Source organism: Impatiens glandulifera, chromosome 6 (assembly GCF_907164915.1).
Source record: "Impatiens glandulifera chromosome 6, dImpGla2.1, whole genome shotgun sequence".
Taxonomy (NCBI): domain Eukaryota; kingdom Viridiplantae; phylum Streptophyta; class Magnoliopsida; order Ericales; family Balsaminaceae; genus Impatiens; species Impatiens glandulifera.
The window spans coordinates 4022998-4042103 of NC_061867.1; the positions used below are offsets into that span (position 1 = coordinate 4022998).

Genomic DNA, 19106 nt, shown 5'->3' on the forward strand with positions numbered 1-19106 from the left:
CATATAGATAGCCTACCTATTTGTTTCTCTCATCGGACAATAAGGTTTATGTTCATCGTCTCAAGAACACAAAGAAGGGCTATCAATATAGGGTTGGAAGACTTAAACCCCACCCATATCAAACATTCCAATCCAGGTCCAGATCCAGAACGAGAAGATCCACATTCAGATTCAGGTCCAGATCCAAGATCAAGAAGAAGAGAATAACGAAGAACAAAGAACGGCTTAATGAACCGTTCTTCATTAAAGATCCAGGTACGTTTCCGCAATTACAGTTTATCTCAATTTATCGACATAGAGTATATAGATTATAGACTTAAGGATTAAAGATTTAGACTAAAGAATCTAACATTTAAATCCTAAAATTTTCTAATAAATCAATTAACTAAATAAACCGTACATCTTATATATCTTAAATATTTCTTAAACAACCCAAAAATATATTAAAAATAAAATTAGCTTAGAGTACTCTAACTCGAATGCCTGAATATGTCTGGCTTCAATCTAAAAGATGCTAGACAATGGTATATAATTATATAAAAAAATTTAATTTCATCACAATCTTAAACATTTTTCTTAAAAGAGTTTAATCTCAATTTATCTTCCCATTCTTTTCTCAATTACTTAAGTTATTCTAACAAGTTAAAAAATAAGAATGATTCAAATTTATAAAAATGACAAAAGACTGCATCAAATTCGAGACATAATTTACTTTCGGTGCTGCAGACGCGTAAATCACGTAAGACCCACCACCACATTCACTTTTTTTCTTCAAAACCCCAAATATTCAAACTTCTCACAGTCTTTCATAATTCATTACTCATGATATTATAATATATGAGCATTAATTAATATTAATATTTCAAATCATGTATAACCATGCTGATAATCACTAAAGAGCTTATCGGTCTTAGCCTTCCTATAAGCGCAGCAGCCCACAACATATACACAAATGAGAGCAATGAGTGTGATTAATAGAATAATGTCGGCATATCGCCATTCGCGTTCGATATTAGCCAATAACCCCGCCTTGCACGAGTCACACTCGTAACATAGCTTTGTTTCATCGTTGTCCCATTTTAAACAATCCATGTCGGCCGCAATGTTTATAGGACTTATCCAATAAGTAGGGTTAACAAAAGTATACCCACATTGCGTAGGTGGCTTACAACATCCTGACTGAAAATAAAAAAATATATAAATCAATTAACATGTTAAGTTATAGGGTTTAGGGTTTGTCTTTTTTCCTTTATTATTTGTTTCTATTATTGTTTATGTTATGAAAACCTCCTTAATGTCCTAAATTCGAATCCATCAAACGATAAGTTCCGTACTTAGTTAAATGGTTAAGTGTGTTTGCGGGTTATGTGTTTAGCCCATATGTGACCACATTTTTTTTCTACATTTTTTATGTTATGGAAAAGTTTTAAAACATTAATCCACAAGTGTTTTTAATAAAAAAGCGAATATAAGAGCATAACTTTACTAGAACATAATCAATTTTATTTACCTGTAAAGGAGAAAGGTGCACGTTAAAGAAATCTTGAGCCATACTATAACTTTGTTTTAGCTCGGGGCACATACTCGACGATCTAAGGCATCCTTTGATTCGATCCCACTTCCATGGCATTTGAACTCTTTGACGAAGCCATCCCGAGTAGTCCTCAAGTTTGTACTCCAAGTAAGCTCGGCTAGGTTCTGCGTGGCCCGAGCCTCGCATTGTGACCATGTAGATAAAGATGACAAGACATGCAAGTAAAACAATCATTACAAGCATTGCAACAAGATAGAAGATGAGCAACCACGCAACGCGCCATACGGCTCCTATGAAACCGGCTAGGGCTACAATGAGGATCAAGATTCCTAAGATGATGACAGGCCATTGGAGGAGTTTTATGCACGAGTTGTCGGGTTCGGTGGCTAGCCAGATACCCGAGCCTATGATGGGGATCGAAAGGAGGATTGCGATGAAGTTTATGGCACCTATGGCTTTGTTGCTTAGAGCCATGGAATAGAGAATATGGAGATGGAGAAAGATTTGATAATGGGAAAGGAAAAGGGTGTTTTTTCAAAATGTAGGACTTAGGTTAGACAAGAGGTTTTTGTTTGTTCCTTACTTTGAGATGTGGAAACTATTAAAAGAATTTGAGAAATTTAACTACTTTTGAGTTGTGTCATCCAGCTGCTTTGATTCTTGCTTTTAAGAAAAAATTTTATTTTATCTTTAGATAATAGTATGCTGTTTTATTTTATTATTATTATTTTTTTGTTTTATATTCTTTTGGTTATTTTTAGTTGTTAAGATTAAATTATTTTTATTTTTATTATGTTGTATAATTTTTAAAAAATAATAATAATAATTATTTTGAAAATTATTACTTAGGGGAGTGTTTGGTACCCGATATAAAGTGGTACAACACTATTGGTATAGTATAAACTATACCAATAGTGTTTTAATATGGTGTTTTGTTAGGAATTTACTATTGGTATAATTATACCTCTATATAATTTATACCTTAGTCCTCTAGGTACAATATTTTTTTTATATCACCTAAGGTTTAATTTTTCATTATAATTTTTATTAATATTATATATAACTTATTATTATATAATATATTAAATATATTGTATTTAGTTTTAATATTATTATTATATTTAATTATTTTTAATATATATTTTTAAATAGTTCAATATTTTAATTAAAAAATATTAATTTATTTTTATAATGATAATTTTATTGATTATTAATTTATATATTTACTTATATTATAAATAATAATTTTATTTTATTACAAATTTTAATAATATTTAAATTAAATCAATATAATTTATCGTTTATATTATAATTAATTTTTTTTATATGTTAATTAAATTTACATTAATTATTAAATAATAGTATAATAATTTATAATAATAAACAATATTATTTATAATATAAATAAATATAAAATAATTAAAATAATAATAATAATTAAAATTTTAAATTAATATCTATACAATTTATACTACATTCTTATACTATATACCAAATACAAAATTATAAACCATATACAACTTATATCATTTTTTTTATAATTTATACCAAACATCAATAACTTATACAATTTATACTACCCTATATAATTTATACATCGTTACAATTTATACCTCTATACAACTTATACCCTATATAATTTATATCACGTACCAAACGCTACCTAAGTGTATAGAAATGTAATAATGACATGGTACTATTGAATATAGAGATATAATGAATGATACTATTGAATTACTCCACATTACACTAAATTTATATAATAATAAATCAATTATTATTTAGGATTGAACTTGAGTATTTTTTTTTTTAAATAAGAGTCGAATTTTGAATTTGGTTATATAAGAATAATTTAAATATCACAATTTTAATCATTTAAGAGTTTTTGACAGACAAATAAATATATATCTTCTTACTTTAACTAGTATTTTCTTTTTCTTAATTAGATTACCATATTTGTAAAAATAAAATAACAATTATTATTTTTTCTAATTTTTTCAATTGTTCTCGCACATTATATATATTTTTAAGACATTTTAAACGCGTATATCTTGAAAAAAAATACTTAATTTAAAATACATGTCAAACTTGGTAAACTGTACCCTTTATGATTTATTTTGAAAAATGAATATATCTTTTCGAATTTTCTCAAATCTTTTCTCATATTACACATTTATTTAGTCATTCAATCCAACTTCGACAAATTAGAAGGTGTAAATCTTGAAAACCACATTCAATTTTAAAAAAACATATATTCTAAACGTCTCTAAATATCATTTCATTTCATTTAAAACGTGACAAATTAATTAGTAAAAAAACAAAAATAATACGTTAAAATAAGACGATAAACATTTTGTTCATTTGAATTTTTTTTAAATAATTAAAATTTTGATAGTTCGAACCTCATATGACACAATTTAAAATTCGACATTATTTGATAAATCACAATATTATGATAGTGTGATAATATCTTACAAATATATTATTCTATATCATAACCTTCATTCTTAAATTCAAGATGACAAAGGCTTGGACTAATTGAAGTTAAAGACGAGATTGTGAAATATTGATGTTATGTTTTTTCAAGCATAATAAATTCGTGCATGTTGAAATTCATCCAATAATGATAACAATGTTTTGACTAATCAAATCAAAGAAGAAAGTATAATTCACGAACATTGACGACTAGGATAAAACAACAACTAATCAAAAAAGAAACTATAAGGTTATTCGTGAGTGTTGTAATTAATGATGACAATTTGAAACCGCCCCGCGAAAACTGAACCGAATTGTCCTGTTTGGGACGATTTTCCCCCAAAACCGAACGAGAATGGGACATGGATGATATTTGTGTCCCTGCTTCGATTTCACCCCAATTATGTCCCGAACACTATAAAACACAATTAAATATATTAAATCACTAATATATTTATTCATTCACTCTATTTTATAAGAGTTGTAAGTTTATTTTTTATAATAATATAAAATTTCAATATATTACAATATATATTATATTAAAAAATTATTTATATAATATTATTTTATAATATTTTATTTAAAAATATTTTATTAACGGTGTCTCGTGGGGATTCCCAAAACCGAACGGGGTGGGGATGGTAAATGCATTCCCCGACCAAAATCGCTCCATTGTCATCCCGCCTAGTTATAATTCATACAACAACGGGATGACATTGTGTTTATTAAAATATGTAAAATCTCATGCACATTGACGGTCACAGTTAAACCACTTAAAAAAGACTCTAAATTTAAATTATTATAAATTAATCAAACAAAGTAATGAAAGTATATTTACCAGCGAAAAAAAAGTAGTATCCCACCATAATTGAATGAAACAAGTGAAAAAGAATTATAAGTTTATAATAATTGAATAAAATAAACATATTAATAGAAAATTTAAACAAATTTTTTAGAAAAAATATAATAATAAATTACTAAAAAGAATCTAAGAGTTGAGAAGCAGTTTAGCGTTCAACCCTTACCTCTGACTCGACCTCTTCACCTTCCACCGTCTCTGCGGTTAATTACAGGTGTCTGGCATTTGCTGTTGATAATATTTATTTTAAGACAAAAATGAAGAAACTAAGAAACCATTGGTACACGAAAGAAAGGTTTCACCAAGAGTAAGGGAGGAAGTGGCTCAATCGATACCCCAGGTCTTTCTCTTTCCGGTCTTCTTTCGTTCTTTCACATGTCAATGTTAAAATCAGCTAAAGACTATATTATAGTTTGATTGAGTCGTAACAAAACTTTGGTTCCTAATATATATATGAATTTTTTGGAAGACATTTAATTTGCATGGTCCTTATTGAATTATAGAGTTTACATTTATAATATACTCTATAATTGTTAATTAAAGTTTATTAAATTTCTATTTGAACTTGAGCTTAATTAAGAGTTATTTATTGTTTTATTATCAATTAAATATGTTATTATTAAAGGTTATTATTAGACGTAATTCTAAAAAGATAAAGTACAAGGCAAAATCTCTGTATTTATTTTTCTTTAACAGTGAAATTTGGTGGCGACAATAATGAATGTAGCTCATTTGAATAAATCACTAAATTTATGTATTCTTACATTCTTCTTTTGTTACGTTTTTACAAATCTTTTTAAGTAGATGAAATTTGGGATTCAAATCTAACCGTAATATCCTATCCAAATAATAATAATTTTCTGATCAAGTCCATAGACAGACCGCGTGAAAACATGAATTTTTGGAAGGCATTTAATTACCTGGTCCTATCCTATCAAAATAATAATAAATTTTCTTCATTTATAAGTAGACTGACCAAGAAAAGTCAGAACATGTGAACTTGGTCATCATCTTCTGACCGCGTGGAAACATGATCTCGAGATGCAGCTATAAATTAATAATAATCAAAATTATACATACATACATACATATTACAGGGAAAGAGAGAATTATGAGATTGTTAAAAGTTCTAATCCAAGAAGATACTGCTGCTGCTCCAATTAATGACGAAAATGGAATGAGGAGTGAGTTTTGGAAGGTTTCGATGATAGCTATTTTCTTCATCTTCTTTTTCTTCACTTTCGCGATCATACATACGATTCGGTTCATTCAAAATGCAGAATATTACTCATACATTATTCCAACTGAATTAAAAGTTCATAATATTGATGAAGACGGTGATCATCTAATTAAGGTTTATGCAGCCAGACGGAGATCTTTGATTGTGGTGTGGTTTATAAGTGTCTCATCTATTCTCTCCATTATATGGATTCTATACCACTCTTACAGTCTTAAATGATGATCACCAAATGTTTTGAATAGTCACAAATGACATTATTAATATTGATGCTTGATTTTTTTTTGGATAGTTGCGAGCAGTGGCGGACCCAGAAATGTTTTCTCGGGGGGCCAAATACATAGTAACGTAGCATTTTTTTGGCGATCAAATAAATGCATTTTTTAATTAAAATTTTACTTGGTAATTACATAAAAATACTAACAAACACAATTACAAAATACTAATAAGCACAATTACTAAATTATTCTTGTCCATGAATCGGTACAAAATAAGACAAATTTATTTTATGAGATTCCATTTGTTGAAAATATTGCAATATTGGCTCATTTTCAATTGTTGAGAAAATATCTTTCTCAACATATACAACTAAACTATCATTCATCCATTCATCTCCAATTCGATTACGCAAATCAGTCTTCACGGTCTTCATTGCAGAAAAAGCTCTTTCAACGGATGTAGTTGCAACTGGTAAAACTAAAGTCAACTCTATCAATCGATAAACCAATGGAAAGACTATATGTTTTTTTTGTTGCAACCAATTTCTGAACAAAAATTCCGAAGTCTTCAATTGAAGAAAATTGAGGATCATTCCGCAACTTAAATAAGTAAGTTTGAAGTTGTTGTTCCAAAAATAAACAATCACTGCATGTGAAATCTTCGGAATAAAGTTTGGCAAGACGAATGAGTTTACGAATATCAAATTTGGAGAATGAATTTCTGGGATGAAGATATGATATGCAGCCTATTAATTTTGTATTAACTTCTGAAAAACGATTATTCATTTCTTGCATAATCAAGTCAACAACATAACATTAAATAATAATTAATGACTATTAATAGATAATAAATAATAACTATTAATAGATAAAAATCATATTTATTATACCTGACAAAAAATTTTCACACGATAATGATGAGTTCCCATTTTCCTCTTTGCTTACTATTGCTATCAATTATCATATGCTCATTCATATCAAGTATTGAGATCGAGTGTAATTAATAAAAATTATTAACTTGGTCCAAAATATCATACCATCCATCTTCTCTAAATTTTTGTAATTGATTTTTCGAACTCACAATCAATGACATGGCTTGAACTATATTTTGATATCCTCTTTGTAAGCAAAGTGATAACTCACTTGTAATTCCCAATAAACTTTTCATCAAATGCAACACAAAAATAAATTCATAAAAAACTAACTATATAAAAAAAAATATGAAAATCTAATTTAATAGATTTCAGTCTAATTTTATGTTTTATGAGAATATAAAAAAATTAAAAATATAAATAAGAACAAAAATTCAAAAAAGTGATAAACATATATTATTCACTCGAGATTACGATTATAGAATATTAATTATATAAAAATAATATATCAAATTTTTTATTTAAATACCGAACAAAACCAATGTAACTATTTTATTAATATTAATTTATATTTTTATATTTTCAATTACAAAGTCAACTAGACTAAGAGATACTTGTCAAAAATATATATATATATATATATATATATATATATATATATATATATATATATATATATATATATATATATATATATATATATAAAACAAATAATTTTAAGGTTTGGGGGACCAAGTGAGTTTGTATAGGTGAGTTTGTATTGACATGATATATATATATATATGGGGCCGCGGTTGCGAGTAAGTTTGTATTGATATATATATATATAATTCATAATGTTTTAATTTATTATAACACTTTATCAGATTCAATCGAAAAGTTAATTATTTTCTCGTCTATTTACGAACCCGGTAATCTATTGAGTAATTTTTTTTATATCATATTTTATAACATAACAAATTTTATATTTTTTTAATATATATTTATTGCAATAAATACACCTATCATACTTTACACTGAAATTTTAGAAAGTTTGTACCAGAATTCAAACTTAGAAAAGTATAAGTTAAGACTCTTTTCACATAACTCAAAATTTGAAATCAAGACTATGTGAATTTCTTTGAAGACTTATCATGTGACAAATGTCAACTAATTTCAAAAGATTGATTATTAATAATTTATTAAAATATTTATAGTATTGAATTAAATAATATTTGAAATTTAAATTTAAAAATTTGTAAATATAATATTAAACTTTTTTAATATGTGGATACAAAAAATTCATATTCAAAACAAAATGTTATGAATATATTATAAATAGATTTATTAAATGAAGTAAAATGAGCTGTATTAAAAGAGAGAATATGTATGTGTACATATATAATTAAATTAATAACTCATCAAACTAGTTCACAGATTTTAATTTTCACTAAAAAAATATAAAACATGTTAGATTAGATTATCATTTTCACAAAAGTTCACAATTTTAATTTCCACTAAAATGTAAAATATCTTGTGAGATTAGATTATCATTATAGTAAACTAAGTTGAAAAGGATTAACTCTATATAAGCTCAACTCTTTATAAACTCAATATAATGAAAATAAATTAAAGTGTTTTTGATAAATTGACTTATTCCACTATAACTTATGACATATGTGATCTTTAGTCTTTTGAAGGGCTCAAATCTAAAAATCGAATAGAAATAGAATCGATTTTTTTAAAAGGTTACAGTATTTTGTTATTTTTAATCATTTTAAGATAAATTATATATATAATATTTCAACTTAATATTTTTAATTAAATAAACAGTTGTTTAAGAGTCATAATTAACTCTTCAATAATATACAATCAATTTTTAACTTAATAAATATTAATAAATTATTATTTTTTTATCAAAAAATAATTTTAGTAAAAAACTGATAAAATAAATATAAAAAAACAAACAAAATCAATGGAGCCCTTTGTGCAGCTTATTATTGTTTTCTTTTTAGTTCTTCTAATTGGAAAAGTTTAATTGATAGTACAACTATTTATAAATTTTTGAATAATATATTCTTTCCTGCCTAATGCATTGTTTTTTCAAGAAAAAAAATACTATGAATTTCTTGGAAGCCATTTGATTACTGGTCGTATTTCTATCAAAATAATAATAAATAAATTTCTGACTAATACATGGAATTTTCTTCATTTCTCACCGCGTGGAAACATACTATAAATTAATAATAATCTAAATGAGATATACATGCATAATACATTATAGAGAAAGATAGAGAAGAATTATATATTAATTTATATAATTATGAGATTGTTACAAGAATATGATGTTGCTGCTGCAGCTGTTCCAAGTGACGAAAATGGATTGGGAAGTGTATTTGGGATGTTAATACCTGTTTACTTAGTCTTATTTTTCTTCAGTTTCGCGATCTTTCTTACTTTTCGGTTAATTCCAAACGAAGAACATTACAACAATATTCCATCTGAAATGGATGTTCATATTATTGATGAAGATGGATGTGATCATTTGGTTAAGTTTTACCCAGCACTCAGAAGGAGATCAAGAGTCCAATCTTTGATTGTTATGTGGTTTATAATTGTCTTAAATATTTTCAACACTATCAGGATTCTATACCGTCTTTAATAAACAACATCTATATTTATTATTACAAATAATACTCTCTTCATGTTTCATGTAATATTTTTAATGCTATAGCAATATGCAGTGGGGCGGACCCAGAAATATTTTCTTGGGGGGGGGGCCAAATACCTAATAACGTAGCATTTTTTGGTTATCAAATAAATGCATTTTTTAATTAAAATTTTACTCGATAATTACATAAAAATACTAATAAGCACAATTACTAAATTATTATTGTCCATGAGTCGGTACAAAAGAAAACAAATATCTTCATTACGTTGACTATATCTATCAATCAATTCAAGAAAATTTCATTTATTTGATGAACTACTTGACTCATCATGTCCTCGAAAAGGTAATCCTTGCCTCAATAGAAAGCGTGTTACATCAAATATTATCGTTAAACATGTGTGATAATTTATTTCTATATCACGACCATGTGTACGTAAAACGTTTCTCACGTTATGTCTTTGATCTTAAAATGATTCAAATTGAATTCTAGCTTCATTATGACAACTATTTGAAGTTCTCATATGACGATTGAATCTTTCTAATGCTCTTTTCCAATTTTTGTACTCATCTCCTATAAATGTATCATCTACGTTTTCTCTATTTAAAAGTTTGAAAAGATAACATCAAAAACAAAATGATGCATCTTTTGATATACTATATTCTAACCATGTATATTTGATCAGTAACATTAGAATCATTAGTAGGCTCATTAATTGATTGAGAAGACTCATGCTGGTCATGTGATGTAGAAGTATAAATTCGTTTATAGAACATCATCATTATTCTATATCCTATATAAAATAAATGATTAAAAATAAATATGTGTCACAACCCTTAAATAAAATCTAACAAATACATTTATTTGTTGAAATAATTTAAAATTAAGAAATATAAAATAATATTTTACCCTTATATTTATATAAATGGTTATTTTACCCTTATATTTATAAGTAATTTGTATTATTAATTATATTAAAATTAATAAAATATATATATATATATATAAATAAATTATAATATAAATGTAGTTTTAAAATAAATAATAATATTATGTGATTTTCATTATTTTATATATAATTCTTTATATTTTAATTTATATAAATAAATGTTATTTATATATTAACTAAAATTTATGTATTATTATAAATATTGTATTTTAGAAATTTTTTTTTGTATAAAATAAAATATTAATAATAATTACTTGTATTTTAGAAAATATTTTTTTATAAAATAAAATATTAATAATAATTACTTTAATAAAATTATATTTGAAATTAGAATACTATAATCATGAATTAGTTTTTTTTATTAGAAAATAATGTTTGGTATAAAATAAGATTATAATTAAAGAAATGTTAGAGGCAGAGTTTGATCACCTGACTTCTACTATACATTTTAGCTCCAAAACCATTCAGACAAAGCCTTATTTGATAAACATATATATAATATTTTAAAAGTTTTATCCTGTTAGGGGAGGCCCGGGCCCCTGGTAGGTCCGCCATTGGCAATATGTAAATTACATATATCATACTTTCCTCTGAAAATAATCTATATAAAATGAAAACCCGGTTATTGATGTTTTTTTATTATAAAATTTTAGATAATTCAAGTTAGAAAAGTCTTCTAGTTAAAACTCTTTTCACATTAGCTATTGATTTTCTCAAATTGAAAATAGGACTGTGAATTTTTGGAAGACTTTTCATATGTGATGAGCTAGTGTCAATAATTAAAAAAAAATTGAATGAAATAATATTTAAAATTTAAATTAAAAAACTTGTAAACGTCAACTTTTTTAATAGGTGGATAAATAAATTCATATTACAAACTAAAATTATAAATATATTATAATATAATTAATCAAAGATTTATTAAATGAAAGAAATATGAGATGTATTAAAAGATAAAATATTATTTATGTATAATTATTTTGTTAATAAATTAGGTAAATATGATAACAATGATCGTTAAGTGATAAAGAGTGATTTACAATTTATAGATTAAATGTTTTTTTAAAGAAATTAATTCATATTTAATCTGGGAGTTATATAAATAATTTAGTTAGTAAATACTAATACAAAATAAAACTTATAAAATAAATAAAATAATTGATGATTTAAAAATTAAATTGTATGAACCATTTATAAAATTTTAAAATTCTCAATAGACAATATTAACAATCAAGCCTAAACAATTAATCTTAGGGTGTGTTTGATGAGAGGAAATTAAAATTGGAACTGGTATTAGAATTTTAATTTCAATTCCAATTTTATGAAAATTGACATTGAATTACAATTAAATTCCTATGTTTGAAAAAAATATAGAATTATAATTCAATTCCAATTTTTATGTTTGGGAAAATGATAGAATTGTAATTCAATTCCAATTCCTATATTTGTAAAATAATATATCGGTTCAAAATGTTAATTTCTTAAATATGTTTTCACGTTTTTAGTATGTTTAATACGTTTTTGACATGTTTAACACATTTAACACGTTTAACACGTTTTTGACATGTTTAACACGTTTAACACGTTTAACACGTATAACACATTTTTGACACGTTTAAACACGTTTTTGACATGTTTGACACGTTTTTAACATGTTTAACACGTTTAACACGTATAACACATTTTTGGCACGTTTAAACACGTTTTTGACATGTTTAACACATTTTCACACGTTTAACATGTTTTTCACATTTTTGATATGTTTAACACGTTTTTGACATATTTAATACGTTTAACATGCTTTTTACACGTTTTGACAAGTTTAACATATTTTTCACGTTTTTGGCACGTTTAACATGTTTAACACTCAAAAGACTCAGCACTCGTGATCGTTTTTGGCCAGTTCATCCTATGGCCCGCCTTCTAGGAAAGACTCAACACTCGTGATTGTATCAGCAAGTATATGAGCATCCCGGACGCGAGCTGTCTTCTATGCATAGGAAATGAAGAAACCATAGATCACCTATTCGGGAGCTGCTGTAGTGCTTCGGAGTTTTGGGATAAATTCTATAAAAGCCTGGAGCTGATTAGTTTCCCGAGCGAATGGAATGAAATCAAAGAAGCAGCACTACTCAAAGCCAATGGAAAAAGATTTGCAACAAGCGTGTTCAAGTGCGGCTTTAGAGCAGTGGTGTATAACATTTGACAAGAACGGAATGCAAGGTTATATGGCAGATGCCGCAGGAGCGTTGACAAGTTATGGGAAAATATTGTATCGGATTACAGCGCCCTCGCAAGAACGTGGAGAGGAATTCCAAGCATGGAGCAGAACTGGAATATCTGTAGGAACTGGAGTTTACCGTTTTTTAAACTCACTAGAATTGAAAGCATTATAAACAGATAATTCATTTACGTTTTTAGCTTTTATTCAGAATGTTACGACTTCAAAATCATTCTAGACCTGTCTAGAATGATCTCTTAAACTCGTGAGTTTTTTTTCCGTTTTTGGGAATTTTTAATGAAATGACGCTAAGTCGTTTTTCTAAAAAAAAAACATGTTTAACACATTTTTTACACATTTAACATGTTTTTCACCTTTTTGGCACGTTAAACACGTTTTTGGCATGTTTAACACGTTTTTCACACGTTTTACACATTTTGACACGTTTAACACATTTTTCATGTTTTGGCACATTTAACACACTTTTCATGTTTTTGGCACATTTAACACGTTTAACACGTTTTTCACGTTTTTCACGTTTTTCACATTTCATACATTTTTTATGTATTTTAACACGTTTTTACGTTTTTGGTACATTTAACACGTTTTCACGTTTTTAGCATGTTTAACACGTTTTACACATTTTTGACACGTTTAACACGTTATTCACGTTTTTGGCAAATTTAACACGTTTTGCATATTTTTAATACGTTTAATATGTTTTTCACACGTTTTGATAAGATTAACACGTTTTTTACGTTTTTGGCACATTTAACACGTTTTTGACATGTTTAACATGTTTTCACATGTTTGACACGTTTAACACGTTTTTGACATTTTTACACATTTTTAACATGTTTAACACGTTTTTGGTACGTTTAACACATTTTAAACAAGTTTAACACGTTTTTGAAACATCTAACACCTTTTTTTTTTTTATTTTTTTGGCATGTTTAGCATATTTTTGGCATATTTAACACGTTTTAAACATGTCACAAGTGTGTTAAACGGACTAAAATGTATTAAATATGTCAAAATGTGGTAAATGTGCCACAATTTATCAAACGTGTTAAACGTGCCAAAAATGTGTTAAACATACCAAAACATGTTAAACGTGCCAAAAACGTGAAAAATGTGTTAAACATGTCAAAAACATGTTTAACGTGCCAAAAATATGATAAACGTGTTTAACGTGCCAAAAATATAATAGATATGTTTAATGTGTTTAAAACGTGTTAAAAACGTAAAAACGTGTTAAACGTGTCAAAAACATGTTAAATGTGCTAAAAATGTATCAAATATGTCAAAAACGTAAAAAATATGTGAAACATATCAAAAACGTGTTAAACGTGTTTAATGTGTTAAAAAAGTTTTAAACATGAAAACGTGTTAAACGTGCCAAATATTTGAAAAACTTGTTAAACGAGCCAACACGTGAAAAACGTGTTAAAATGTGGTAAACATGTCAAAAACGTGTTAAATGTGTCAAAAACGTGTTAAACGTGCCAAAACATAATAAACGTGTTTAAAATGTTAAAAACGTGTTTAATATGTCAAAAACGTGTTAAATGTGTTAAAAACGTGTTAAACATGCCAAATATGTGAAAAACTTGTTAAACGTGCCAAAACGTGCAAAATGTGTCAAAATGTGAAAAACGTGTTAAAAATGTGAAAATCGTGTCAAGGACGTGAAAAATGTGTTAAATGTGTCGAAAACGTGTTAAACGTGTCAAAACGGTTTTAAACGTGCCAAAAACGTGAAAAATGTGTTAAATGTGTCAAAACGTGTTAAACGTGTTAAACGTGCCAAAAACATGAAAACATGTTAAAAACGTGTTAAACATGTTTAATGTGTGAAAAATGTGTTAAATATGTCAAAAACGTGTTAAATATGTCAAAAACGTGAAAAACATGTTAATTTGGAATTACAATTCCGACAAAGATTGGAATTAAAAACTATCAAATTATACTATATTGAATTCTATTAGAATTCTAATTCCAATTCAAATTCTTAAAATTAAAGTGTCTAACAAACATAAGAATTGGAATTGTACCCTCCAATTCAAATTCCAATGTCAATTTTAGGGTTATCAAACACACCCTTAAAGTAAAACAAGTCGAATGAACCAATGAAACGTTGTCAAAATAATTTTTATCAAATATTCTGAGCGGCACTTGAAATCATCATTGACCGATGATTGATAAACAACGTCGAAATTTGTTATGCCAAATAATAATTGATCATCAATATATATATAACCAAAATAGTAAAAAAAAATCTTAAAAATTAGAGTAGGATACATATAAGAATGCCTCAATATGATGGTCGACCCCTAGTTTGAGAGCCATGCCGCCTAGGCAAATTTTATTATTATTATTGTTTATTATTGTGTACTGTATTTTATATACATCTTTAGTTTAGTTGACTGCATGTATAAGTTTTATGATATGACAAACTCTATATTATATTAACAATAAGTTTAATTTGGGTCGTGTTAGTTTCTCTAAATGAATAAACTCTTGTCAACGAAATTAAACTATAAACTTTTTATTTTTATTTGTAAATGATCTAAGCAAAACTATAAAAAGTGAGTCAGTGAATTTTTTTTAAATAAAAGTATGAATTTCTTGGAAGCCATTTAATCACTAGGTCTAGTCCAAATAATAATAAATTTTCAAATCTAAGTCCATGGACATTTTCTTCATTTGGCAGACTTACTTACCAAAGAAAAGTCAAAATCATATGAACTTGTTCTTCTTCTCACCGCGTGAAAGCATGATCTCAAGATGCAGCTATAAATTAATAATAATCAAAACCATACATACATACATACATATTACAGGGAAAGATAGAATTAATTATGAGATTGTTAAAAGGCCTAATCAAAGAAGATGATGATATTGCTGCTGCTCCAAGTGACGAAAATGGAATGGGAAGTGAGTCTCGGAAGGTTTTGATGATTGCTGTTTTCTCCATCTTCTTTTTCTTCACTTTCGCGATCATATATACGATTCAGTTCATTCAAAACGCAGAATATTACAACATTATTCCAACTGAAGTAAAAGTTCATATTACTGATGAAGATGGTGATCATTTGGTTAAAGTTTACACAACCAGAAGAAGATCAAGACTTCAATCTTTGATTGTGGTGTGGTTTATAAGTTTCTCAACTATTTTCTTCCTTATCTGGATTCTATACCAATCTTTTAAGTCTTAAATGATCATTATCTAAATTTATTATTAGATATAATACATTTTTCATTTATCACAATTAATACATTTGAATTGTCACAAAATTACAATTATTTCTATTAATAGTGAAATCATCCCTATAGTAATATCTAAATTACATATATCATATTTTACTCTGAAAATAATCTATATGAAATGAAAATCATGTTAACTAAATGTTTTGTTTTTAATTTTAATTTTAAACATAGTGCTTGGCAATTCAACTTAGAATAGTCTTTTAGTTAACATTCTTTATAAAAACAAAATCTTGAAAATAAGACTGAATCCCTTGTAAGACTTTTCATGTGCTGCGATGTGTGTCAACTATTTCAAAAATATGATTATTAATAATTTAATAAACTATTTTATAGTATTAAATGAAATAATATTTGAAAAACCATCAATCTGTTTAAGTAAATTAGTTTTTATGACTTTCTTAGTTTCCAATATTGTGAATTCATTCTATTTTGTTATATATTTATTTTGTTCAAATTCTGTTTTATTTGTAATGGTTTAAAAAAAGATATACCTTACATTTCTATAAATGGGACAGACAAATTTAAATTTGAATTAAATATTATGGCACGTCTCAACCATATACTAATTAAATTAGTAAATAAGAGAAACAGTCAATTTACATTTTTTATTAAAAAAATGAAGAGAAACAGTCAAACATGTATATATTGCAAAAAAAAAAATTGCAAAACTCCTCAAGTTTTTAATCATGTTCAATTCAGACTCAAATCTTTACATGTCCCCCAACCTTTTGAAAATATTCATTTGCACCTCTCAACTTAGTATCTATAAGTATTTATGTCCCTAACTAGACTTCGGTTGATTTAGCTGCATTTTTTTATATTTTATTTTGGTTAATTACAATATTTTATTTAAATTTTGTTTTAATAAAAAAAATGATTTTTTGAATCAAAATAATTATTATTTTAAAACATTAATAAAATAAAGTTAATTGAGCGTAGAAATATATGTTATTTTAAAATCTTAATTAATTGAAAGATATTATTGATAAAATATATGGATATGTGAAAGGATGATTTGATATATATATATATAACCAAAGTTAGATATTTAAGATGAAAGATTATAATTTCAACTATCAAAATATTATATTATTCATCACTTATATTTTACAAAAATCAACCATTTACATATTTATTAGTAAAAAAATAAAATAAATCAAATTCTAAGTAAATTAAATATTTGAATATAATTACAAATATAAACTAGAGACGTGTAGTTCTTTAGAAGAATTACCAACATCTCTTTTTATTATAATTATTTTGCTAGAAGGATCAACTATCAGACAATTCTTGCTGAAAAATAAATATTAAATTTGTTATGTTAGTTTAGAAATGAGAGATTACTTATTTATTATTTCATGTAACTTTTTTATGAAATAATCTTTTTTTGGAATGGGTGAATATTCATTAATTATCCTAGAACAAAACATCATTCAAACATCTAAACTAATAGAAATTAGGAACTGAGTGTCCCAATCCACTCAGCTCATTTGCGTATTTACATTAATGAATCACTCAATATTATAAATATAAGTGAAACAAACTTCACTTATGTGCACTTACTTCATTCTTTTATATTATAAATCAAAGTGAAACAAACTTCACTCATTAGCCTTGTTTCATTTCTTTTTTACATTGTAAATAAAAGTGAATTTACCTTCACTCATTTGTGTTTTTTCATTTTTATTTACATTTTTAATAAAAATGAAGCTAACTTCACTAAATTAATAATTTAAATAAAAAGAAATTTTGTTTGTTGTACTCCTATTATTCATTTTCTTTTTTTTCGATTTTTCAAACACAAGCAACATGTCTAAAAGTCTTATTATTATGATAAAAATGTTAACATAGTACTACAAGATTCAGACACCACAACAAAACAATAATTCTAAGACAATTTTATTTGAAAATATCTACTTAGTCTTATTCGCAATAACAACAACATTGTTCACTTATGGTAGAAAATCTCTTGAATTAGTAACGAAATTAGTCATGTCCGATACGGCGATATCTTTAATCGAGAGGGCATTAAAGTTTCCCCTTAACTGGATTGTGACACTGGAATAACGAGAGTCAAACATGTCAGAATCAAGAACGCAAATAGCAAACGATCACAGTTTTAGACCTGCACGACCATGATATTGGACCTACGCAACCAACTGCACTTAGAAGACCAACAAACCTGCACCTGCACTAGTAGGAACTTGCAGCTTGCACAAAATGCTAGCAACCGCACAATCTCCGACTACAATCTTTAACCACATTGAGGCAACTGACCGCAAACTGCAGCTAAAATTAGACTAAAAGTAGACTTGCACCAGAAAGCATACGATATACACAATACCAGCAGCCGCACGGCCTACAACCCGCACAAGAACCAGCAACCGCACCTGCATAGTCTCACATAGTAAATCAGTAGGCGCTTCTAGAAATAGATGAAAAACTAACACCTGCAACAAACCACAAACATTAAAGATGCAAAACTTATGGCATTCACAATACACAACAGCTGCACAATCTACAACATGCAACAAACAACACACATCAGGGATGAACTACGCCTGCACCTATTCAACGAGGTACTGCTCCAACACCTGCACCAAGACGCCATCACCTAAAACGAACTCGACCAGTTGCAGCAGGTGAGATCCGTGTCTCTAAGAAGGGCAGTCGAACTGTAGGCCTGCACTCTAAAGATTTATACCTATACTTGCACAACACCAAAGAACAGACTGCACATGCATCAGGGCAAGACAAAGACTGGCACAACAAACTGTATGAGGTAGGGAGGCAAACAGACGCGTGCAGCAGGATGTCTTTCAA

General features: G+C 26.8%; 1 protein-coding gene across 1 annotated transcript; it reads right to left on the reverse strand.

Moving 5' to 3' along the window:
* Positions 1-659: 659 nt before the first annotated feature.
* Positions 660-2196, reverse strand: LOC124942815 (protein TORNADO 2-like). Its single transcript, XM_047483376.1, has 2 exons — positions 1511-2196; positions 660-1179 (listed from the first exon to the last, which is right to left on the reverse strand). Exons 1-2 carry the CDS (start codon positions 2006-2008, stop codon positions 868-870), a joined length of 810 nt encoding a protein of 269 aa, XP_047339332.1. The 5' UTR covers positions 2009-2196; the 3' UTR covers positions 660-867.
* Between the last annotated feature and the right edge of the window lie 16910 nt (positions 2197-19106).

What these genes read in the sequence shown, in the direction of transcription:
- LOC124942815 (XM_047483376.1), bottom strand. Translation starts at nt 2,008, where the DNA reads ATGGCTCTAAGCAACAAAGCCATAGGTGCCATAAACTTCATCGCAATC. An exon ending in TGCACCTTTCTCCTTTACAG is followed by an intron (nt 1,180 to 1,510) that starts GTAAATAAAATT and finishes TTTTATTTTCAG; the next exon opens with TCAGGATGTTGTAAGCCACC.